The sequence below is a fragment of the Simochromis diagramma genome, unplaced genomic scaffold (assembly GCF_900408965.1).
Source record: "Simochromis diagramma unplaced genomic scaffold, fSimDia1.1 OVJJ01000518.1, whole genome shotgun sequence".
Taxonomy (NCBI): Eukaryota; Metazoa; Chordata; class Actinopteri; order Cichliformes; family Cichlidae; genus Simochromis; species Simochromis diagramma.
The window spans coordinates 726,561-749,601 of record NW_024387336.1 but is presented as its reverse complement, the minus strand read 5'-3'; the positions used below and the strand labels follow the sequence as shown (position 1 = coordinate 749,601).

The 23,041-nt window shown below is 39.5% G+C and overlaps 4 protein-coding genes across 6 annotated transcripts; 1 reads left to right on the top strand and 3 right to left on the bottom strand.

The window, feature by feature from the left end:
• Positions 1 to 96: 96 nt before the first annotated feature.
• On the top strand, positions 97 to 8,483 carry pelo (pelota mRNA surveillance and ribosome rescue factor). Of its 2 annotated transcripts, none has more exons than XM_040006587.1 (13): positions 97 to 405; positions 838 to 930; positions 1,772 to 1,922; positions 3,512 to 3,602; positions 4,514 to 4,677; positions 5,137 to 5,197; positions 5,585 to 5,746; positions 5,831 to 5,877; positions 6,075 to 6,148; positions 6,235 to 6,286; positions 6,688 to 6,762; positions 6,918 to 6,949; positions 7,997 to 8,114. In XM_040006587.1, exons 1-12 carry the CDS (start codon positions 365 to 367, stop codon positions 6,945 to 6,947), a joined length of 1,041 nt encoding a protein of 346 aa, XP_039862521.1. In that variant the 5' UTR covers positions 97 to 364; the 3' UTR covers positions 6,948 to 6,949; positions 7,997 to 8,114. The 2 variants fall into 2 exon arrangements, with proteins under 2 accessions (XP_039862521.1, XP_039862520.1); XM_040006586.1 differs by having other exon boundaries at positions 104 to 405; positions 6,235 to 6,306; positions 7,997 to 8,483.
• LOC120718174 (progestin and adipoQ receptor family member 4-like) lies at positions 8,312 to 12,522 on the bottom strand. The gene is made up of 3 exons (XM_040006592.1): positions 12,142 to 12,522; positions 10,980 to 11,198; positions 8,312 to 9,927 (listed from the first exon to the last, which is right to left on the bottom strand). The coding sequence occupies exons 1-3, from the start codon at positions 12,308 to 12,310 to the stop codon at positions 9,494 to 9,496; spliced, it is 822 nt and encodes a 273-aa protein (XP_039862526.1). The 5' UTR covers positions 12,311 to 12,522; the 3' UTR covers positions 8,312 to 9,493.
• A 467-nt stretch (positions 12,523 to 12,989) lies between these two features.
• Positions 12,990 to 15,990, bottom strand: LOC120718173. Of its 2 annotated transcripts, XM_040006590.1 has the most exons (11): positions 15,696 to 15,990; positions 15,518 to 15,580; positions 14,715 to 14,780; positions 14,555 to 14,626; positions 14,409 to 14,456; positions 14,259 to 14,321; positions 14,089 to 14,154; positions 13,970 to 14,008; positions 13,595 to 13,846; positions 13,282 to 13,338; positions 12,990 to 13,193 (listed from the first exon to the last, which is right to left on the bottom strand). In XM_040006590.1, exons 1-11 carry the CDS (start codon positions 15,772 to 15,774, stop codon positions 13,189 to 13,191), a joined length of 810 nt encoding a protein of 269 aa, XP_039862524.1. In that variant the 5' UTR covers positions 15,775 to 15,990; the 3' UTR covers positions 12,990 to 13,188. The 2 variants fall into 2 exon arrangements, with proteins under 2 accessions (XP_039862524.1, XP_039862523.1); XM_040006589.1 differs by lacking the exon at positions 12,990 to 13,193 and having other exon boundaries at positions 13,232 to 13,338.
• On the bottom strand, positions 15,897 to 19,499 carry LOC120718189 (glycine-rich cell wall structural protein 1.8-like). Its single transcript, XM_040006613.1, has 9 exons — positions 18,975 to 19,499; positions 18,685 to 18,729; positions 17,672 to 17,725; positions 17,460 to 17,516; positions 17,208 to 17,252; positions 17,080 to 17,118; positions 16,307 to 16,378; positions 16,166 to 16,222; positions 15,897 to 15,910 (listed from the first exon to the last, which is right to left on the bottom strand). The coding sequence occupies exons 1-9, from the start codon at positions 19,048 to 19,050 to the stop codon at positions 15,897 to 15,899; spliced, it is 459 nt and encodes a 152-aa protein (XP_039862547.1). The 5' UTR covers positions 19,051 to 19,499.
• Positions 19,500 to 23,041: the final 3,542 nt, after the last annotated feature.

The following is a 23,041-nucleotide window of genomic DNA, read 5'->3' as shown; positions in this document are numbered from 1 at the left end:
CACTGTTTCTTGATTATGTTACGTTTAGGCTACTGTAAATTAAAGACTTTATGAGTGAAGACTAGAAAAAAGCACATTTTTCGCGTTTACTCAAACAGCGTGTTTGTATTAGTTTCGTATTTGTTGCGCAGCAAAAGCTACTCCCACGGAAGTGACCATGATTGGAAGAACAGGCGACGTATTTGGGCGCTGACGCAATGTCCCAGCGCCTGGCAACACGCAGCGAGTGATTCATTGTAAAGTTGGGAGATGGCTTGGCTAATTTGTTATTTCACTAAGAGATAAACATGTCCCTTAGCCGGACAGCTGCTAACCTATATATTTTACACTAATAATTCGGTTTGTATCATACAATCATCCAACCATGAAGTTGCTCCATAAAGATATTGAGAAAGATAATGCCGGGTGAGTGAGCGCTGATGGCTAATGCTAGTAGGCTAACCAGCTTGCTGTGTTGTAGCTGACTATACATGTGTCAGTGTAGTGAGTTGCATTCCCGTGTACACTCAGCGAACGGGAGAGGTGTGGGTTTTGTATTAGTAAGTCAACCGACCATTTAGTCTTAGTATGTGTTAAAACTGAACCTTTACTAACATGTTACAACTTCTGGTTTAGCTTTAGCTTTACAGACTGAATTGACAAACCACACCTTAGGGAGTAAACCAAACAAACTTGTGTAAATAAATATAGTAATACACACTATGTACTTTGGGAATTCCTGTGCCATTTTACCACCTTCGCATCTTAAATTGGGAGCATATCTATTTTTAAAAAAATTGTATACCAAAACCACACGAGTGCAGATCCTGGCTTATTGATCACCAACGCTTCATTCAGTCAGGTGACTCTGGTGCCCGAGGAGGCGGAGGATATGTGGCATACCTACAACCTGCTCCAAGTGGGGGACAGCTTAAGAGCCTCGACTATCAGGTAATAATCAATATATTACACAAAGACACAGGTGAAGCCCTGTAATAATGCAGATTTCTTCATTTTTTTCTTCATTTCATGGGTTTGTAAAATATGCTGGCAAAAGAAGTTAAAGATTAGACACTCACTGCAACAATTAAGTTGCAAAAGAAAGGTTGTGTGTGCAAGACTGCTTTGTAGAAATACTTTAGAAATATACGGTATTCATGTATCCTGATTATTGTATGAATTTTGATATTATCTAATTAAGGTAGATATTAATTAGACCACACGTCCTCCATTATGATAGTAAGTCACTCGGTCAAACTAAGCTAACATTGTCTCAGGATGGTGGCGCATGGGATCAGGCCTCTTGTTTGTAGTATTCCTAGAGTATCGGAATTTATTCAATAAAATATCACATTTAGTCTTCGTGTAACAATACAATATCACCACGTCAATTTTTCCCCTCCACCTATAATCTTTAATAAAAGTTCTAGTTATATCTGCGGTGCAAGTTTCCATTTTTGAGTATTTGTATCGGTATTCCATTCAGTGTTGGTGGGATCATTGTAGTTGATATACCACAATGTTCAAGCAAACAAACAAACAAAAAAACACCCACATCCCTCAGGCAGCATTGATGTAGCTGTAACTCAAGTTTATGCCTCTTTGTGACTCAGTGTGTGGAGCGATGCTCTGACACCGGCGTGAAGTTGTGTTTATTATAGTCATTCTGTGTTATTCAAGGATTGTTATAGCTTTCAGCATTACTCTTCTACCTTAGTGTTTTGTTCTGAAAAATACACAGCTCATCATCAGTGCAGCAACTAAAGCTTCGGCTTCTGTCCTTTTCCTACAGAAAGGTGCAGACCGAGTCCCCTACAGGAAGCGTGGGCAGCTCGAGAGTCCGAACTACTCTGACGTTGTGTGTGGAGACTATCGACTTCGACACCCAGGCCTGCCAGCTGAGAGTAAAGGGAACTAATATAGAGGAGAACCAATATGTCAAGGTCTGAGATTTATAAACACTCTGGTAAATGGGCTGGGTGAAATATTTACTATTTTTATTTTCTGTTTCCTATATGAACCTGTCTGAAATTTAAAAAAAATGCACTTGCCCTCCGTCTGTGGACAATACAACGACATCATTGGCACCTTTTACATATTCTGCACGTTGTAGCGAAGAACAGTAGGATCAGCTGGCTAGCAATAGCAGGAGTCAATGCAGCCTTTGGAAAATGGTTTAGACCAGACTCCATACTTATTTTCCAGCATCTGAGTGAAGACTGGTTGTTCCACTGTGTCAGTGGGGTTATGTCAGGACTGACATAAAAAGCATCGTCTGTCTTTTATTATAAGTGACACCAAAATGTCTGGAGATGTCTGGAGCCTTGAGCTCCTCCATACCTGTTTCATGCCCTGGAGGTCAGGGCTGTGGCTCCCCACACCCTCTAGCACATAGGTGTCAAACTCTGGCCCGCGGGCCAAGCCATACCAAATTACTATTAGAGCTGGCCTACTGGTATTATACAGCTAATATATATATATTGTTTAGTATTAAGCTTTGCTTGTTCCATATTCAGTTTTTCAGCAAAACGTGTTTGAGTCTATAAGAAAAGATTCATTCTTATATCTGGAGGAATAAATATATTTCAATAAATATTAGCGTTAGCCCGCGACTTTGTTCCAGTTTTGAATTTTGGCCCACTGTGTATTTGAGTTTGACACCCCTGCTCTAGCAGATCATTACATGAAGGAACCTTTTAAATACAAGCGCGCTCATTCTCACAGGTGTACACACAGGTGCTCACAGACACAAAATACACCCTTTTTGGCTCCTATCTCAAAGAACACTGTGTGCTGTAAATCTTACGTGCTGCATAATAATGATATATTATTATGATATATTATCCAGATGATATATATATAGAGATATGTATTTTTTTTGCCCCCCCCCCCCTCTTTTCTCCTTTCTTTGCCCTTCATCACTATTCCTCTTCCCCGCTGTCTTTGTTTCCCCCCCCCCCCCCCGGTCATGTCTGTCCTGTCTGTAACAACTGAAAATAAAATAAAATAAATAAATAATAACAACAAAGGTCAATCAAATGGACCAATACGGCAAGGCAGGGATGGTCCACTTGGTAAAGTAATTCCGTTGGGCTTCTCTTTTTGCCTTCAGACAATAATTCTGATGGCAAAAGAGCCAAACGGGACAGGCAAAAAAATTATAAAAAAATAAGTGACACCAAAACGAAGCAACTAATGTCAGCTGCTTTTCTGCTGTGGTTTTCTTCTTGACACCAGATCCATTACCGGTATCTGATTTTTAGGTTGTGTTTTGTTTTTTTGTTTTTTTACTTTTATAGAGCATCGTAGGTTTGTCTGTTTACTTTTCACCAAGAAAGCTCCCCCATCAACAGCTGTCTCAAGAACCAATGTTTCTGTCTTTTACGGTCTCTGATTTTATAACTTTGTCATGTTGCACAAAAGCAGAAATTAACCGATTTAATCTGACGTACCACCCAACCCTGGGATGCAGGCTAACTTGTGTTTGAAATGAAAAGTAGTTGTGATTGTGTTGTATTTTTTTGCTCTTCAGATGGGGGCTTATCACACTATTGAGCTTGAGCTCAACAGGAAGTTCACTCTGGCTAAAAAGAACTGGGACAGCGTCGTGCTGGATAGAATTGGTAAGCAGATGCTACCTCAGTACTCCGACCACCAAAACAACTATAAACTGTTTACTGCTACTGTTTAAAGCATGTACTTCCTACTACAACTAATCACAAAGACTCTTAAGCTGTATATAAATACATACATATAGTGTATATATATATATATATATCTTACTTACCTTTCTTAAAATCTCTCAAAATCTTGTTTTCTGATGAACATGGCTGCCCCTCATTGAGCCTGGTTCTGCTGCAGATTTCTTCCTGTTAAAAGGGAGTTTTTCCTTCCAACTGTCACCAAGTCCTTGCTCATAGGGGGTTATCTGATTTTTGGGGGTTTTCTCTCTAATATTGAAGGGTCTTAACCTTACAACATAAAGGTGACAGTTGTTGTGATTTGACACTAAATAAATAAAATTGAACTGATTATAGCAGATAGAAATTTCTTGGCTTTGGTAACTGTTCTCAAAATTTCTGCAGCTGTTTGGCTAGTTTTCTCATTTTATTCAGATTTGTTCAAATTCAACAGGCTGTCAACAGTTCTCTTATAAGATATACTTTGAGTTAATCGTCCATTACAAATTTTACTCCATAGTGTAGGGGTTTACACATTCACGCAACAAGGGTCCACAGTTCGATCTCAGCAGGCGAATAAAAGATCAGCTCAAAGTAGCTTTTACTATTTTTATATCAACCTTTTTTATTCTTGAAATAAACAGTCATAAACAAAACAAAGACCTTTTCTTTTTAAAATTCTGGTCAAGCAGTGAAAAGCTTTTTCCAGATGGCAAAAATTGTAAGCCGAGTCAATAAAATCACCGAACACTTTATTTGGAAAACCACCATAGAAGATGTTGGAAATTTTGTCAATTACGTTTTAAATATAACTTCTTCTTTTTGTTTCCATTATATCATTGTCTACGTTTTAGATCAGGCATGTGACCCAACCCAGAGGGCAGATGTGGCTGCTGTGGTAATGCAGGAAGGCCTGGCCAACCTGGTGCTCGTGACACCTGCCATGACGCTGCTTCGTGCAAAAGTGGAAGTCACCATTCCCCGTAAGAGAAAAGGAAGCTGCACACAGCACGACAAGGTAAAAGTGATTTATAGGCAACTGATCAGCTGTTAGCGAATCGGGAGCTCTAAAAGCAAGCAAACGGGAATGAAGTGACGTTTTGAAAAGGGCACAGTGCCAAATCTGAATATGAAGATACAGCTAAAATGTACACAGTGTGCCAACCCAATTATAATTTTCATATTGCATGAGTGTTTTGGTGTAGATGTCATGGGAGTTAAGAGCTTACTGACTAAAACAAAGTAGGCAGATATACATATTCAAATACATTTAAATGTTTTTAAATGGGATTGAGTGGAGTTCAAGTGGATTACATTTCTCTTTAGCCTCAGGAAGTCAACCTCAGTTTTTTTGTTTGTTTTCTGTGATATTTCTGTGATAGTGTAACAAAAAATTTGGTTGTCCCCTTTCTTTGGGGATGTAACACTGAGAGAGTTTTTCATCCTGTGTGCTTACTGTCAAAGTGTCTGTTTGCAGGGACTGGAGAAGTTTTATGAAGCTGTGATGCAAGCCATTCTCCGTCACATCAATTTTGATGGTAAGGCTGTTGTGTGCACGTAGACACTTCTGCCTTTTTTTTTAACTTATTGTAACAGTTCCAGTTTAATGTTTGCTGTGAAGCTTTCATTCATGGTGATGTGCACCATTGTGTTTTGTTCCTGAAACTGTTTATTAATGTTATAACTTAAGAAGACTTTTCACTCTCACTGGATATTTTTCAGTGGGATCATACATGTTTTAGAGTAGTAACCTCTATTTTCCTGTAAACATAAAACCTTTTATTAAATTGCTTCTGTGTTTTACTACATATATAAATCTAGACAGATGTGGATGTAAACTGCTGGTTCAGGTAGTTTCTCTTTGCAGAAGATATCATTTAAAAAGAGTTGAGATTTAGATTTTTTTCTTTCTTACTTTCTGCCAGTTGTGAAGTGCATCCTGGTGGCCAGCCCGGGCTATGTGAAGGACCAGTTTACGACCTACCTCTTTAATGAGGCGGTACGGCAGGACAACAAGATCCTGCAGGAGAATCGGCCCAAATTCATGCTGGTCCACTCATCGTCAGGTCATAAGTACTCACTCAAAGGTAGGAGCTGCTGCCACTTGACAGCGAAATGAAATTGATCTCATCATAAGGTGCAAACTCACTGAGACAACGGTTGTTTTGCAGAAGTCCTTTCTGACCCCACTGTGACAAATAGGCTGTCTGATACGAAGGTGACTATGCATCCTGTGATTTAAGAGTTTGTGCATATTTGTGCATATGATTGCTAAACTGTGCACACAGCTTTTTAAACTCTGAGCAAAAAACACATTTTTTTATTATAAATTGTATTAATCTGTGTGGAATTATGAATTATTTTCACTGGAGACATAAATAATTTTGACCTGTTGTTTTGTATCTTGCTCCTCAGGCAGCCGGAGAGGTGAAAGCCCTGGAGGACTTCTATAAAATGCTGCAGCATGAGCCTGACCGAGCCTTCTACGGGTGCGTGCTTGATGATGGAATGTAACAGTTAACTTATATTGTTAACACTGATTATAAACAACCTGCATATCTTTGCATCCTCACAGCCTCGCTCATGTGGAGAAAGCTGCTGAGGCCCTCGCTGTCGACACCTTGTTGGTAAGCGACAAGTTGTTCAGGTAGGTGTGCATGAGGGATGCTTTTGACAGGCAGTGTTATTCTGCCTCGTTGCTGCTGTTGTTTATGTGTAACATGTTCACTAACATACTGATGAGTACGTTCAAAGAACTTTTCCTTTCTGTGTTTTTATTTTTGTCATATCAATATAACGTTACTAGGGTGGATGCACATACTGAACACAGCCAGGATCAAATAATGACGTCAGCATATGTACATGTATACGCTCCGAGCAGTCAGTCTTTAGACTGCTCTTCTTTAAACACTTGATTTATGACAGCTTTCTGGGACTTCTATGTTATAAAAAAAAAAGAGGATATCCTTAAAATCGTCATTACGGGCCCACCGTTCTCCCAATTTCAATGCTTAATTTGTTTTGTCAGGCATCAGGATATCCCCACCAGGAGTCGCTACGTTCGCTTGGTGGACAATGTGAGAGACAATGGTGGCACTGTCAGGTAACTTTGTAAATACTATGTTTGTAGACTTAAAAACTGAATTTTTGTTATGTACTATATGTGACAATTTTGTTAAAAGTAGAAATGCAGGCTCCTGTAGATTTACATGCTGGCTAGAACATGTTTAAAGTACTTTTTCTCTCTTTTCCATGCAGAATATTCTCAAGCCTTCACGTTTCGGGTGAACGTAAGTTATTGCTCCCTTCCTGTAGTTGAAGTTAACTCTTTAGCTCTCTCAGGCTCTAAGGAGCTGTCGTTTTTCAACTTGATGTCCTGTCACGTTTGTTTTCAATGCGTAAAAAAAATCCCCCATAGATTCCCATTACTATCACTACAGCCACAGTACTGATACCAACAGTGCCATCTTTACTTCCTCAGTTTGACAAGTAACTTCTCACAGTCCTGTCCCTCGCTAAAAGCTGAAGTAGTTGAAGTTCATGAACCTGAACAAGACTTTAGGAAAACTGCAACAGCACTAAAGTATTGAACTGCTGTCATTACGTTAACATTAGTCGGTTAACTGTTAGCAATTACTTGCGCCTAGGGGTGACAATCTGGTCTTCTTCTATTGCTGGTCCCAGATCTGGATATATTGGAGGGTTGGGCCACAACCTAAAAATGCTCTTGTTGTTCATATGTGAACCTTACAGTTGATGTTAATATACAGTTTTTGAACTACATCAGGCAACTTCTAAAAAAATGCCTCTTAACTTTTTTTAGCATTTTCTTCTGGATTTGATTTCTCATGAACATTTGCAATGGATTGCATAGGATTTTTTTTTTAATCTGATACCATCATGGTTTAAATCCATGTCTGCTAATTTGTTCTCCTCTTCTGCACTGGTTTTGTTGATGTATAGCTACATCACTTAAGCCTCAAAAAACTGTATCTGGCCTGTATGGTCATCCCTGTCGGAGCACCACTGAAACAAATGGGAGCATTTCTCTGCACCTTTTTTTCTGCAGGGTTTGTTACTTAACATGAAATCACTAATAAGAGTAAAATAATGAAAAATAAAGCGTAGGATTAATTTACCGCTGTCAGTTGGACTCAGTGAATTGATGACGCCACACACATAAAGTGATAATCTCACTCTTTATTGATGTCTTACTCAAATAAGAAGTCAAGAATTTGTGCTACAACTGCACCGATTGGATTTTTATAATTAAATATAAAGCCAGTCCGCAGTACAGGATGTGTCACCTTTTGATTTATTCTGGACTGTCTCACCAGAACTGACTCAGCTGAGCGGGGTGGCTGCCATATTGCGGTTTCCCATCGCCGACCTTTCAGACGCCGAGGACAACAGTAGCTCAGATGAAGACTGATCCACACAAACACCCCAGACTTCTCCCGATACCCACCCTCAGTTTTGCAGATAAACATGGGAATGTTCAATGTGTTATGAAACAACGAGTCGTGAGAAATTCCACCCCTGTAACAGCCACATCTTTTACAAATCAAATGAACATGCCTGATTTTCTAAAGTGGCCATAAATTCACTTAATTTTGATGCAGTTTTGATGGTTTTTAAGCTAAAGACCGAAAATCCTCAATTCACAAGAAGGGCAGTAAGATGAATCTAACATTTTTTTTTTTTTGCCAAGTCACAAAAACCCATTCATTTTAAATGATAGCAATAGCAAAATCAGTGACTTCTTGAGTCAAGTGTACATACAATATATCTTTCTTGCAATTAAACAGCAGAAGCATGCAACTACTCCTGTTATTGCTCTCGTTTATCACCATTCATGGGTTAAATACAGATTGGACCAAGATATAAAAATAGATATTTTCTTTCTCACAGTTATTTTTTTCTTTCATTTAAAAAACTATTTAAGGGCATTACACCCCAAACTACTGCATATCGACCTCTATAAATCAAGTATGTTCAGGATTTTCAATTAGATACAATGATGTGATTTACAGTTAGAACACTGTAGGTTCCTCTTATTCTTCTTTGGCAAAATGTCAAATTATGAACTTCCCCTGTGAAGAATTTCAGCAGCTAGGACTAAAGTGCATTTTTTTAAATGTAACTTTAAGAAAAAAAACACAATTTGCTTCTGTATATTAACTTCATATTTATTGACTTTCCCTTTTAATTTAGCTTTTTATGTAAACGTTACATTTAAGAATAGGGGTTTTTTGTGGGGACTTTTTTCCCCTTTGCATTTTTCAACCTTATTTTATACACATCAGTATTTAATTGTCAGATTTATTGAAGCACTTCTGCTTCATTATCTGAATAAGGGGCTGTGATTAAATAAGTGTGAATGTAACTTCTAACTAAAGCTAGCTACTTTAGATAGGCTAGCTAAGTTAGCTAACGTAGTTACGTTACCTAGAGTGGGGTTATCTAAAGCTAGCTAAACTAGTTAGCTAGAAAATTAAATAAATTGATAAGTTAGGTAATTAGAGAAATTATACATTGAAAATTAAATGGGAAGGTAAATAAATGGGGGAATACAAATGGAAATATGGAAATAAATCAAAACATTTATTTTTATATCTGATTTTATAAACGTATTAATGGCTATATTAATTTACAGTAGTTATTTTTGGGCAGTTAATGGCATATTTCTTTAATATTTTAATATATATATATATATATATATATATGAGTATTGATTTTGGCAGTTTCGGCCCTCCATATACTCCTCCCTCACTGAATGCTAAATTCAAGTGTAGCCTTGACTGCAAGCATGCGTGAACTAGCTGCACTTGGCATCACTCAGCAGGACACTGGTAGCTCTTAATCCAGGCTAAATCCTCCAGTGTGCCCCAGTGTAGGTAGATAATTGAACAGATAACCATGACATGCATTATCTGGTGGCTGTTGCCCCAGTTGTCAAACAATCCTGGTTTGAAGCGCTCAGGGATCTGGACAATGTTGACAAGCCCTCCCAGTAAAGCTAAACAGTCCATGATGACAAAGAGACGCAGGGAATTTGGGCTTCCTACCCCGCTGCCATAAACCCGAAACAGGAAGAGGCTGAAACGGAACAAGGCCTGCCAGACAAACGATTGCAGGCGCCGGACGTTAGTGCGGGCAGTGGTGGCACAGTAGATCCCGTGGGCTGACAGGAGGATATAGACCAGCAAGGCAGTCTGTTGCACGATTGGGTAGCAGAGGAGGGTGATATGAATGATAGGAATTGCCCCTGGAGAGATAATGCAAGGTTGCTGTTACTGGCATTGTTGTCAGCATGGTTATTTTTAGTCAACACTAAAAATTGTTTGGTATCTTGTTATTTTTGCTGTTGTTTTTCAGAAGAAAATGTTAACCATTAGGTCGAACTAAAGGAAAAAATCAGGAGTGATCCAGGGTTCCTCTGAAAAACACAAACTTTATGGCAATCAGTCTGATATTTATTGAGGTCTAGCCTTAAAGTTGTGGATAATCCCATGCACTGTTAAATGAGGCTTGACTTTGACTTTTTATGTAGGCTTGAACTATCTTTGCAAAAGACTTTACATGAGACTTTTAGGCTTATTGACCGACTTAAGTGATTCTGGGAGGAACTGTTTAATGTTTAATATCTTTAATCTGCCTGAAGACTTAATTGGTTGTTTTTAAGACCACCACAGTATTTTGTCCATTCTTATTCACGTTCACACTCCTGTCAGAGCTTTGAGGTCTGCTAATCAGACAATCCTCAATACTCCGACATCTAGACTAAAGGGTTAAAAACTTGGTCGTTGGTGGGACTACTGCTAGAGAGAGTTGCTACTCCACATCAAAAGAGGCCAGTTGATTTGGTTCAGGTATTTGACTAGCATGCCTCCTGGGGACCTCCTTGGTGAAGTGATTCAGGTATGTCCCACTGTGAGGAAGCTCTGAGGCTGACCAGAAAAGATTATCTCTTAGTTGGCTTAGGGAATGCCCTGGTGTCTCCCAAGAAGAACTGGAGGAGGTGGGTATCTACTAACACCGGTACCCCTGCAACCTGGACCCGGATAAGAATTAGAAGATATATGGATAGATTTTAAAAGAAAGAAATGTGGATGCAGGGGCACCCCTGAATTGTATCAAAACCATAGTATTCAGCATTTCTAAAATTTTGTTGTAACTTATCAATGCTTGTTAATGGCTTGAATTCCAGAAACTTAAAACTTGAAAACATCTTAGTTATGACCAGTAAGCCCCTCTGGTCCCGGTCTTAGCATCAGGAGCAATCTCTGCGGTTACATTTACTTTCTTTCATCAACCTACCGAGGGTGTTAACTAGGCAGACGCCGACCATGTCCAGGGAGAGCAGCGTGTCGTACACGTGTTCTCCTCCCACGTGGTTCATGAACAAATGGTAGACCACTGATCCCATGGTGGGACAGAGGCAGGCCAGATAGTGGACAACACATATCCAGATGCTGTCCACCTCCTTCCAGGGGATACTAAAAGGTAGCAGCACCAGGAAAAGGAAGAAAGGAATTCCTGAAATGACAGGAAGATGGAAAAAGAACATCATTATTTTTCTGAAATCTGCAGAATATAAAAATAATTTGTTGAGTATTTTGAGGTATGTGCCACTGCTGTAGGTTAGTGTCAGCTTAATTTATAGTGGCATTTTAAACACAGTACCTTAGTGCAACACATAGAAGTACCGCCTGTTGCAGAACAATATGAGGAATTCAATGGACCGAAACTGTTCCTCTGTCTAATTGTAATTTTTACTAGAAATGAGTAGTTGGTTACATACATAGAGAAGCTCGAGCAGCACTCTAATGCTAATACGCTTCACTTCCCCTTAGTAAGAGTGTTAGGCTTAATGAACTTATGGGATAGCCATGTTGAAAATGGGGCAAGAAGACGACAAGGCCTACTGAAGTTCAAGGCTATGAAGTTTCTAGTTTGTGCATGGACCAGTTTCCCTTTTTTGCAGTTTTTTTCCATGAGCCAGCCTTGAAAAGTTTCACATTAAAACCAGAAGTTTTAAAGATTTCTTAACACATATCTTATTCTACAGCAGCTCAGAATCTGTGCAAAGTCGTCTTTGGATGCTTCACTCAAGATCCGTATGGGCATTTACAGATCAGAGGTGTCGGTCACCTTCAACGGCCCAGTTAACCAGTGGACACTGTCAGGGCTCTGATTCCCAGGGCAGATTACAGCTAATACCCCATATCCTCATTACCCATCCTTATCAAGTGTGTTTGTATCTGGCCATAAGTGAGAGTTGACATGCGTGGCCTGTTTAGTTTGCGGGTTAATACGATTCAAGGTGAGAGAAACTTGCTTTGCGTATAAAGTGTAAAAATATATTTCAATGATGATTCAGGTATAGTAAGAACGGCTGCAATGGCATTTTCTTATTAAGTCCAGAATAAAGTTTAGGCATGTATGCACCAGTTGAAAGAAGCATAACTGCTGGACTTACCGTGTGTGTAGATGTTCCCCAGCTCATTGTGCATGTAGAAGAGGCTCCTGACGCACTCTTCAGCTGTGGACACCGGCCGGTAACCCGTCAGGACATATTTGTTGAACTGAAGGTGAGCAGGAGCCTTTGCAAAGTCCAAGAGCCGCGGTCCTTTGTAAAGCACCATCATGACTTCCTGTAGCCAGTGCCCTCACATTTAGCTTCCTCACCATTTAGATCATAAAAAGGGCGCACTCGGGACTCCCGGGCTGGTCTTGACTACGACCAGCCAGAAACTCTGGTCCTCAAAACCCATCATTGGACAGGTATAAGTCCATGCAAGCAACCTGTTGAGCTGGCTAAGTGGCATGATTTTGGACCAATCAGCGCACGGCCTTTATTCCTAAGCTGGGTAATCCCCCAGAAAAAGCCATGTGCACTTCTGCAGCTGCTCCTCCCTTGTAACTGACTCACACCTAACCAGCTTCATGGTTTACGTAACGCACTTTAACAAAACAGAAGTACTTCCCTTATGTACAGTATTGCATGTGTGCTTCTGTCACTCACGTTTGCCTACAACTGCACCAGGCTCAAGGATTACAAATCCTTACTGGGCGGTTGTTTTCTTCGTGACTCTTAACCAGCACTGACGATTCCTTATTGTGTCCACTTATTATTTGAAAACAGGTTTGCAAATTACAGAGCCAGCAGTGTGTGTAAAACATGCACAGGTCAGTAAAGAAACAACTTCCACATTGAGGTTCTTTTGGTAGTTTTAATAACTCAAATACTGTACAATAACAAACACATGATTGCCACAAGTAGTAAAAAAGAATTTCTCATGTAAAATAAATTAGATGGAGTTATTGTTTTTAGAAATATTTCAACTAATTTGAGGGGCTATTAAAAATGCTAAACAAAATTACATTTCAGTTGTAAGGATAACAGTAAACATGGGACAAAAACGTGAAGGACAAAACTAAACAAGACACCAAATTATCACTATTATATTATATCACATACAACAGCAACAATTAAGAGAGATTCAATTTGTTGTTCTCAGTAGAGCTAACCTGTGGGAGGGGGCAAGAATACAGGAGAAAGGTGAGCAGGCTGGTTAAGATAAATACAGCACATAGGAAAAAACAGGTCTGTTCTCACCTTGATGCCCAGTATCCCCAAAGAAGCCATTCAGTTCATATTTGTTGTCCTTTGCTCCTAAACAGACAGAAATATTCAATTTTATTATTTAATATGTAGTGATTCAACAGCCATGCAGCTGGTACACAGACTGAACTAAATAAATCGAATGCAGAAGGACTACAACTATGACGAAATGTACTTTTACAATTAGCTTCCACACTCCCTTTTTTTGATGACAGTGTGACAAAATGTCAACACTTGGGAGAAAGACAAGAGCAGAAATATAGACTGGATGGTCTGTGCAGAAGTGTCTAAAGCCTTCAGGCCTTACCTTGTGGCTGAAAATGCAGTTTGAGATGCTGCTGGATGTGTATCTGACGTGGCAGGTCATCGGGTTGCTCGGACACCTGAGTCGTACCCTCTGATTCTGTAGCGGGTGCTGAGTCGAGCGTGAGGCCGGCTGGCCCTTCTAGGTCGGGGAAGTGCCGAACATCACCGGGCATCGCGTCAGCTGTGAATGAAGACTCTGCAGGGAGACGGGAGTGGACAGACGGATAGGCCAGGTTGGGGCTGGGGGTGGGGGCTGCAGGAAACACAGCAACTATGAGACAGTGCCATAAAAGGGGGGAAGGGGCAGAAAAGATGCATGAAAAAAATATATATTAATGTAAACCTAAATATCAGAATTATTATTTATTTTTATTACCTTGTGGTTGCACTCGGCCATTTATGTAGCCCAGGTTTTCTGAAATTGTCAGATGAACAGTGACGTGAGCAGAGTGAAGCCACAACAGATACCAATGCAGAATAAGCTTTTATGCCCACCGTATCCATCAATGAATCTCCCCACGCCTTCAGCTGCAGGCCCTGGAGTGGCCAGCTCTCCTTTCACTGTGAGTAAAAAAGAAAACAAAGAGTAGATGAATGAAGCAGGTGATGTTGGGGTCCATATGTTCTGTGAATCTCTCAGAGATCAAATCCTTTTTCTGACGCACCGTAGGATTTTCTAGCTGAATTGGACTCAAGCGGCTGGGGCTCATAAATTAAACCTGCTGCACCTGTTTAAGCCAAAATGAAGATAAGTTATTTGTACACTTCAAGCCTGACTGGTCGGGTAATTAATGACAAGTTATGACCAGTTTTACCTTCAGCTGCAGTTTCAAGAGGCTGTGACTGGTAAGCTCCCTGATTATCTGTTAAGAAATTATCACCAAATCATCAAGTTGATCTTATTTTAAACAGTTAAAACAGAAAGCAAAAGAAAAAAACACATAAAACAGATATTATGTACCATATTTCCCAGAAGATTTAGCTTCACCATCAAAACCAACAGCCTGTGGTAGATAGGGACCCTCAGCGCCACCTTAAACAAAGATGAAAACATGAAGGTGATAATTAAACCAGATAAAAGCTGACAGGTACATGGTGGCACCATGTTTGCTCAGTCTCACCATATTTTCCTTTCACATTATGTCCAAGCCCGAGTGGGTCAGGTTGATATTGTGACACAGCCAGACCTGAAAAGAAAAATCATAAAAAGTGAAATACAATAAAAGAACAAATGCATGGATGTGTACGGTGGTTCCTCTCTGTGCACAGCCTGTCACCCTGTGGTTTTCACAGCTCTGGTTTATTTATTCTTTATTGTAGTCTGCATTTTTGTGGACTCATCATTGAGAGCTTCATTTAGAAAACCACTGCTGCTTTCATGTCTAAGCTACAGTCAAACTTCAGCCCAGCTTAGCATAAAGATTTCAAACAGGGGGAACACCTACCTTAAAAATACTGTATTAAATATTATAATCCTTTTCATTCCTGTATTTTTCCGCTTGTGTTTTACAGGAAGGTTTCATAGGTTTGCACTTGTGTTTGAGAGAAGCCATTTACCTGCTCTCTCTTTAAGACCCCATTCCCTAAAACAACAAAAACTTTCTTCTGATTCGCTGACTTCTGCAAGCTTGCTCAGGGGCACCACCCAGTGTTTGTAAGCTGCACGAGCTCTATGATGTTGGCGTGCCGCGTGTATAGGAGATGACTGCGGTAAGAAAAGCGATGAGGTGATACGAGGTCATTTCAAAAGTAGAGGAAAATGAATCATTAGTATCACATGCAAATGAACACATTATGCCGTTTAGTTAGCTTTTAGTTAGCCATCTGTTTGTGGCAACTAAATTCACCTTAACGACAAGCCAATCAGCATTTTTAAAAGGCTTTTTTTTTTTAAATGAATTTTATTTGTTTTAATCATATTTACCAGTAGATTTTGTTTCCGGGCCCAGTCCAGCTGGTTGAGCTTCATAAGGCAGCCTTCCATAACCTTCAGCGGAACACAAGAAACAGAAAAACAAAAATGGTTAGAGGATCGTGACTGAGGTTTAGATGTTTACCAGGTAATTCAAACTGAAGAGAACTTAGTGACTGTCATTACTCACCATATTTACCAGCTGTATTTCCAGCGTTGCCAAGGCCAAGTAGTTGTCCACCATTGGGGAACCCTCCATATCCTGGCATAGATGGAAAGAAAACTGTTTAAAACGACCACAACCTTTTTACGGGAAGCCTTTTCACAGCTAAGAGTAAGTTTTGAATTTATTTTCCTCTCCCCTTGGGTTCCTGGTTCATTTCTGGATAGACTAGAGAGTGTTTCCTGTTGGATTAGAAGAATGATTAGCCAGTCTCCAGGTATAGGATCCATGTGTAAGTTGGCACTAACAGTACCAGTAAGTGTGTTGAATTTATATAATTCAGAGGATGTTCTGAATCGCAGGAATGATGGAGAGAAACTGGAGCCTGGGCTAAATTTCAAGTGTTTTTGCAGAAGGTCCAAATACTTACGTAAATCAAATCCTAAAATCTGGTGAGTGTATGTTTTAAAGACTGCTTAAAAGAAATATGTTCTCACCATATTTTCCAAATGGCTTTCCGTCACCTGCAGCACCATAGGGGCTAAATCCATAACCTGGAAAAAATGGGACAAGTGTGGTTATACTTCCTCTTTGTTGTGCACAGTTTCAGCCAAGCCACAGCACGGTGACAGACGTACCATATTTTCCTGCACGATTAATTCCCGTACCAACAGGCTGCCCAGAAAACTGCAGCCCACCGATGCCAATACCTGAATCAGAGCAAGCAGAACACGTGATCAGATGGGACATAAGTAATGAGAGACAAATACTGTTGAAGGTTGAAGGTTGTGCATTGCAGAAAGGCACAATGTTATTAGATATAAACTCAAAGATGTGTGCTTTCTTTTTTCCCCCTTTCCCAGCACCCAGTTTCTGTCCACCAAGGGCAAATTCACTCATTCCTATAACAACAGGAAAAACTCTGCTGTTTATAGGTCTCTAAAATTTATTTTTTTGTGGATTTTAAACAAAGATTAGTTGTATTTTGTTAAAATAAAATACATGTGAACATGTTAAGTTTTACTAGGCACCATATGTATTGCCTAATTTTCCATTTGGACCAAGACCTGCCGACTGACGCTCAAACTGACTCATCCCTACACAAATGCATGAAAAATATTTCAATTTCAATCAAAGTTTTACTCCACGGGAGAAAGGAGACTTCTTCTCTGTCTGATATTCTACTCACACGTGCTTAGATCAGTTTTTCCCATGGTGACATGGTCTTACCATCTACTCCAGCAGCAACCACTGGAGCTCCATTGTATGGAATCTGTCCTGTGCTACCTGTCCAATCAGCATCACTGGAATATATTTACCTTTTGTGTCATATTTACCTAATATACTTCACGATTATCTTATATTTAGCTATAACTAACTACCCACCCTTATCTATTACTCATTACCATACCTGATTTGCCATCAGGAACAGGCACAACTTGTCCAATGCCTGGAAACACAGAGAAATGTTGCCGTTTACACAAAAATTAACTTCTGCAAAACAACATTTCTCAACTAAATGTCATAAAATGCTCTTACTTGCATAGTCAGGCTGTAAACCTGCACCGTAGCCATTTGCATAACCTGCAGCAAAACATAAACTATGTTAGCTGTTAATATCCAACAATGGCACTCAAAATATGGCCCAACAGTTCCAGAGAGAAACAGCAATTTCAGTAAAATTACAATGGCAGATTTTTAAAGATGCAAACTTCCTTACGCCTAACTACTCATCATCTTATACACTGATACAATGCACTAAATCTAACGCGTTTCCATTTAAAAGTTCACCTCCAAAAGTATGTCCGTTCCTATATTCACCTCCAAGGTAGCCTCCTCGTCCAAAACCTGAGTGAATACAGGAAAAATATCCTCACTTCAGCTGAGAACAAACCCCCCCCAAAACAAATACTCCAAATTCTACACAAATCAGATTGTACTTTAAAAATTACATCAAAATTTTTCTGTTTGTGATCAAGACATTTACTGCTAGCAAATATTACCTGCTCCGTATCCATTGCCAAGTCCAGGGAACATTTGGCTTCCTGCAATAAAACCTTTTGGAAAAAGAAAATTCAAATTCTGTGTGTGTGTGTGTGTGTGTGTGTGTGTGTGTGTGTGTGTGTGTGTGTACACCAAGGAAGAAAACACATTCATGTAAATGAGGAATTACAAAATAAACGCCTTGAAAATAAAGCTACGATTCCTGACATTGTTTTGTGAAACTAAAAACTAAGATCACTGTTAACAGATTTAACCTGTTAAAGCCTGACTCATGCAATAATTGTCAAAAAATGTTGACAGTTAAAAAAAAAGAAAGAGATTCACCACTTAAGCCCCAACGCCTAACCGATCTCCTGCCTTTTCCCCCGTATCTGGGGGCGTTAGGGCTTAAGAGGTTAAATAATAATTTGCATATATACATTATCATGTTTTAGGGAGAAAAATCACACTTATGATGTAAAACTCTCAAAGAATCAAAGATTTGACTATATGTCAAATATGATAAGTTTGGCTTTAAATGATTAACTGTTGAGTCAAAGAAGATTGCTATTTTGAATAACAGTCCTGGATGTAAGTAAATAAGTAGGCAAATGAAATAAATAGGTAGATAAATCAATAAATACACTAGATAGCTGATTGCAGCATTGGGTTGCACAGTGGGGATTGCAGATGCAGAGCAACCATCAGCTGGCAAAAGCTCATTTAATAGTGTAATGTACGAGATCACCTGAGCCTCCATCTCATACCTGGGACTCACCTTGACTTTGTGACCTGCCTGATCTAATGTTATGTTTTAAACCAATAAGCACACAGCTCCTTTGTAAGTATTACACAGACATTTAAACTTGAGGACAGTGTATTTCTCTCTGCGTTGGCACCATTTCCTTTTTGAGCATCTGCTCCTGCTTCATAACCTCAAAGCAACTTCAAGAAATCAATATGAACAACAAGCAAAGATAATGCTATACCTGTGCAAAATGGTCTTATTATTATTATATATTATTAGACATACCTTTGGTGTTTGTGCCCATAGATGCTCCAGCACCTGTGTTATAATCTGAAATGACATCAGAAACCAAAGTTAAGACTTGTTTTCACTCCCTTTAATATTTAGACTTTTTTATTTATGAGTGAAGAGGTTGCTGTAACAATTTAATTTCCTTTTGCCATACGTTTCACATGGAGAAACAGTGGAAATCTTAGCAAACATTTTAGAAAACAGAGAGCTTTAGAGCTTTAAATATAGTGCATGATAATCATATTAAGACACACTGGTACTATAGTAAGAGACTCTCAGTTTACCAGGTCTAGGGATTTTCATCCATTGCCCATTTGGTACTCCTGATGGTCCACAGTCTGTAACAGCATGTAGTATCATAAGCACAACAACCACCACACATATATGAACTTTAGACTTGAGGAATCTACCAAACAGGCAGACTTTGTGTTCGTAAAAGAGGATCAGTAGTAACACCAGCAGCTTAAATGACTGCTAAATGTAATCACGTTGGTGATTATTATTATTATTGATCAGTAACTGATTGTATTATTATTATTATTACAGTTTACTGATTATTAAACACTGATGTCTTTCAGTGCCTCATTGAACCTCTAACATGAGGAATTAAGGCAGTTCTGACAGAGCTGGAAGCTTTCTTTTTGTTACTCAAAGAAAAGAGAGAAATGTTTACCATGTTTGGTTGGTTTAGCTCCTTGACCCTTGGAGACTGAAGCTCTTCCACTCTCTGAAAAAAGGAAACCAAAAGGTCAGGGTGTGATTGGCATTGCTCCATCTACAGTCGCTCTTTCAGGTGTTGCGGCATCAACAGTTAGCAGTGAAAAAAAAAAAATCAGATTAGTGGGTTAAATTTGCAATTCAACTCATGCACTGAATATGCTGTAATTAAATTCGTAACAAAAGTTAAAATGTCACAAAACACCCTTTAATCTAAATGACATATTTTATATTGGTGAACTTTTCAGTCATGTACTTCCAAACAATTAAAGCATATATTGTATATTTGTATATGTATATTTGCTCCTGTAGCTGTACAGCTAGTTAAAATTAGCTTAGCATAAAGTCCAGAAATATAGCCTAACAGCTAATCAAAGGAACTAAAACCCACTAATCCTCACCAGCATGTCACACCTCAGCAGAAAGCTTTCAGTTGTAGCAAAACAGGTTTTTATTAAAAGTTGAATTAGGTGCACCGCCTGTCTTTCAATTTACCTCTGGGAGCAGTGAAAATATCAATAAAGCAAATAAACAAATTTCCCAAAACATTACTTTAAAACCATTAGATATCAATTTTTAGGTGAGGGGTTTGGCATTAAAAAGAGAAAAAGTCCAAACAAAAAGGTTGGTAATTTTTTGAAGTCAGCACTGAAGAAAACATGCAACACAACAACAATCATTTTTGAAACAGAACCAGGACCAGCAGCAACGATTCACTCTCAAACAAACGACTGGCATTTGTGTGTTTGTCACCTTGAGGGGTCTGGATGGTCTGTAAATGTTCATCGAGCCTAGTTTGAATTCAACTACTAACATGGTACAGAGTGAACAGTGCGGTCAACCCTGTGAGATCATAACAGCTATGATATCATCAGAATACTGAGAGTTAGGAAAAAAACACAGCATTCATTAGACATCTACGCATGCATTCCACGTCTAGTAATCACACCCACTTAGTTTGAGACTTAGTTTACCCGTTGCCCCAGTTTCCCCTGCAGGGTGACCTTTGACCCCGGGGTTATCAATCTCTGCCTCAGCCTCATGTTTGATGTTGGCTTCTTCTGGTGCGACTTCAGGCACAACAACAGTCGCTGTTTCCCGAGCGGCGGCGGTTTCTGTAATTTGAGCTGCCTCTGTTTCGGGAACAGCTTTGGTGCTTTCAGGGGCAGCGTTCCCCTCACCGGTGCTGTCTACCCCCAAAATAACCTCTGTCTCTGCAGCTTTTTGCTCAGGCACAGCACTCCCAGTCATATAACCTAGAGGTCATAAATGTCATCAGCATTTATGCAGATTAATCGACTAAACCTGCGACAATGAGCTTATCGTTTGTAGTGTAGAAAATGTCGAAAATCGATGTTTTTGTGTATCCACAGTGTGTGTAAACTAATGCAAACCAAACTAAATTATAAAAACTTTTTGTTACTCAGTTTTGTTAACCATAATGAAACTTCCAGTTCCATGAAAAAGGTTACTTGCAGTTCCAGTAATAACAGCGATAGCTTTGATAAGATTTCCCCTGAAGTTAAAGTACTACATTTATACATCTTCTTTTCTCTCTCTCATTAGGGTCACCACAGCGATATGTAATATGACATATTGGTGCTAGTATTAACCCTGGTAATGGTACTTGCCTTCTGGATAGACAGCTGCTGGGCCTGGTGCTGGTTTACTCTGGGAAACCCCCTGTGCAGGTCTGGCTATGGGGACCTTCTCTCCCTTGATCTGTGGACCTGTGGTTGAAGACTTTGAGTGTTTGGCAGGAAGTGCTGGGGCTGGTTCTGGTGGAACCTGAAGGACCAGCGGTGTCTGCTTGTAGTTTTTTTCTTGTGGCAAAGGGGAAACAAGCTTTTGGTATTTCTCTTTTGACACCTCAGCATGGACACCACCTGTCGGGGAAAAAGGCACTGCGCCACGAGTTATTGCTTGTCGGAGGGAAAGGCCCTCCAGCGGTGCTACACTTGGCTGCTCAGGAGAAAGAACTCCACCTTTGAGGATCTTTCCACTGAATTCACCTGCACCCTTTCCATCTTGGCCTTTTGTATTCGGCAGCATGTTGTAACCTTAAAAAAAAATAATAATAAATTTAAAACCCTAACAGTCAGATGAGCCCCAGTGATCAAACACTTGGCGACAGTGGGAAGGAAAAACTCCCTTTTAACAGGAAGAAACCTCTAAGACCATAAACTAAAATGTACAAATGTTCAAATGTACACACCCAGCATTTGTCTGCTTAAGTTTACAGAAGCATTTTTGTAGTGCTATCTAATGATATGGGATCTCAGCCTTGCACCGAACACATGCATAGGAGCATTTACCTGCATTGGCTGCTTTAGGCAACTGCCCTTTAGTTACACCAGCAGGACCACCATATCCTGTTTAAACAGTGCAGACATTAGAAACACATGAGGGGCCATCAACAGATGCAAAAAGAAAAAAACAATTGATTGTCCACAACTCAGTTGTTTGGTTCCCAAATGCTGTATGTGTTCTGCAGAATTCGTACCACTGTCGAGTGTTTTTACGCCTTCACTTGGTGCTCCAAGTCCTTTAGTAGTTTTCTGAGGTTTTGACCCTCGGTACCCTGCAGACAGCATCAGAATCAGAACAGCACTGAAGCTTGGGCCTAGCTGCTGGAGTTTCAAGTATGAATTTGCCATCTCATAACTCAAACTTACCGTACGGGTTTCCTCTGTATCCACCCAGTGCACCATTTCTAACTCCGTGACCTAGTGCGGAATTGAATAATAATTTCTCGAGGCTGATTTTTATGTTTAAAAATGACCATTTTGACGTGAATAGAAATTAGCAAATGATAAACAATAAACAGTAGCTTGTCACCATTGGGTTTGGCTGTGTATCCTTTGAGTGCATTAACTCCAGGCCCTGCCGCAGCTCCATAACCTTAGTCAAACATGAGGTTATATAAATACACCAATGGCATTAAACCAGAAACATTTACTATAGAGCACCAGAACAGAAAATAGTAATTGGTTACCACTGGGTTTGGGTCCATATCCATTGGCAGCAGGTCCTTTCCCATAACCTTGAGATCAAAAAACTCCTTAAAGAAACTTCAAAATTTAATTTAACCTTGTAAAGCCTGAAACAGGAAATGACTGCCAGGCAATTAAACGTTTTTGAAACTGGGATGTTTACTGAACATTCTGACAAGTTGAAAGTAAAGAAAAGAAACTATATGAGTTTTAATCTTTATGATTTTAAGTAAATCTGACATTTTTGTGTAATTTATTCAGGTTTTTCAGGGTAAAATAATCACAGATTTTTTAGAAGCAACAAAAACCCATGTGTAAGGTATGATATACTTAGCCTTACAGAGTTAACCACATTTATTTTGTGATGTGCGTACAAGTATTACCTGGTTGTGGTCTTACTGCACCTCCTCTGTAGCCTCCATATCCTGTCAAATGTTCATAAAAGGAATATTAGTAATGTTCAAATCGATATTTAAGATGTGCATCAACGTTTTGAATCGTAAATTGAAATCTGAAAAAGAAGGAATGGTCTCACCGTTGGGTTTGGCACCATACCCGTATGGAACATTTCCGAAGCCTAAAGAAATACACAGGAGAAAAATGACAGTTGTTCTGAAACACTATCCATGTTTCACTCATAG

Excerpts from the sequence above, each read along its gene's own strand:
- pelo (XM_040006586.1), top strand. The coding sequence starts at position 365 with ATGAAGTTGCTCCATAAAGATATTGAGAAAGATAATGCCGG. Across the intron at positions 5,198-5,584 it reads CCGTCACATCAATTTTGATG|TTGTGAAGTGCATCCTGGTG; the intron begins GTAAGGCTGTTG and ends ACTTTCTGCCAG. Across the intron at positions 6,763-6,917 it reads GACAATGGTGGCACTGTCAG|AATATTCTCAAGCCTTCACG; the intron begins GTAACTTTGTAA and ends TTTTCCATGCAG.
- LOC120718174 (XM_040006592.1), bottom strand. The coding sequence starts at position 12,310 with ATGATGGTGCTTTACAAAGGACCGCGGCTCTTGGACTTTGCAAAGGCT. Across the intron at positions 11,199-12,141 it reads GGGGAACATCTACACACACG|GAATTCCTTTCTTCCTTTTC; the intron begins GTAAGTCCAGCA and ends CTGTCATTTCAG. Across the intron at positions 9,928-10,979 it reads CTGCCTAGTTAACACCCTCG|GGGCAATTCCTATCATTCAT; the intron begins GTAGGTTGATGA and ends TTATCTCTCCAG.
- LOC120718173 (XM_040006589.1), bottom strand. The coding sequence starts at position 15,774 with ATGCCAGGATATGGAGGGTTCCCCAATGGTGGACAACTACTTGGCCTT. Across the intron at positions 14,009-14,088 it reads GAGATTCATTGATGGATACG|AAAACCTGGGCTACATAAAT; the intron begins GTGGGCATAAAA and ends TGACAATTTCAG. Across the intron at positions 13,339-13,594 it reads ACTGCATTTTCAGCCACAAG|GAGCAAAGGACAACAAATAT; the intron begins GTAAGGCCTGAA and ends CTGTCTGTTTAG.
- LOC120718189 (XM_040006613.1), bottom strand. The coding sequence starts at position 19,050 with ATGATACTACATGCTGTTACAGACTGTGGACCATCAGGAGTACCAAAT. Across the intron at positions 17,253-17,459 it reads GAACGGACATACTTTTGGAG|GTTATGCAAATGGCTACGGT; the intron begins GTGAACTTTTAA and ends GTTTTGCTGCAG. Across the intron at positions 16,379-17,079 it reads TGTTCCTGATGGCAAATCAG|GTATTGGCATCGGTGGGCTG; the intron begins GTATGGTAATGA and ends GCTCTGATTCAG.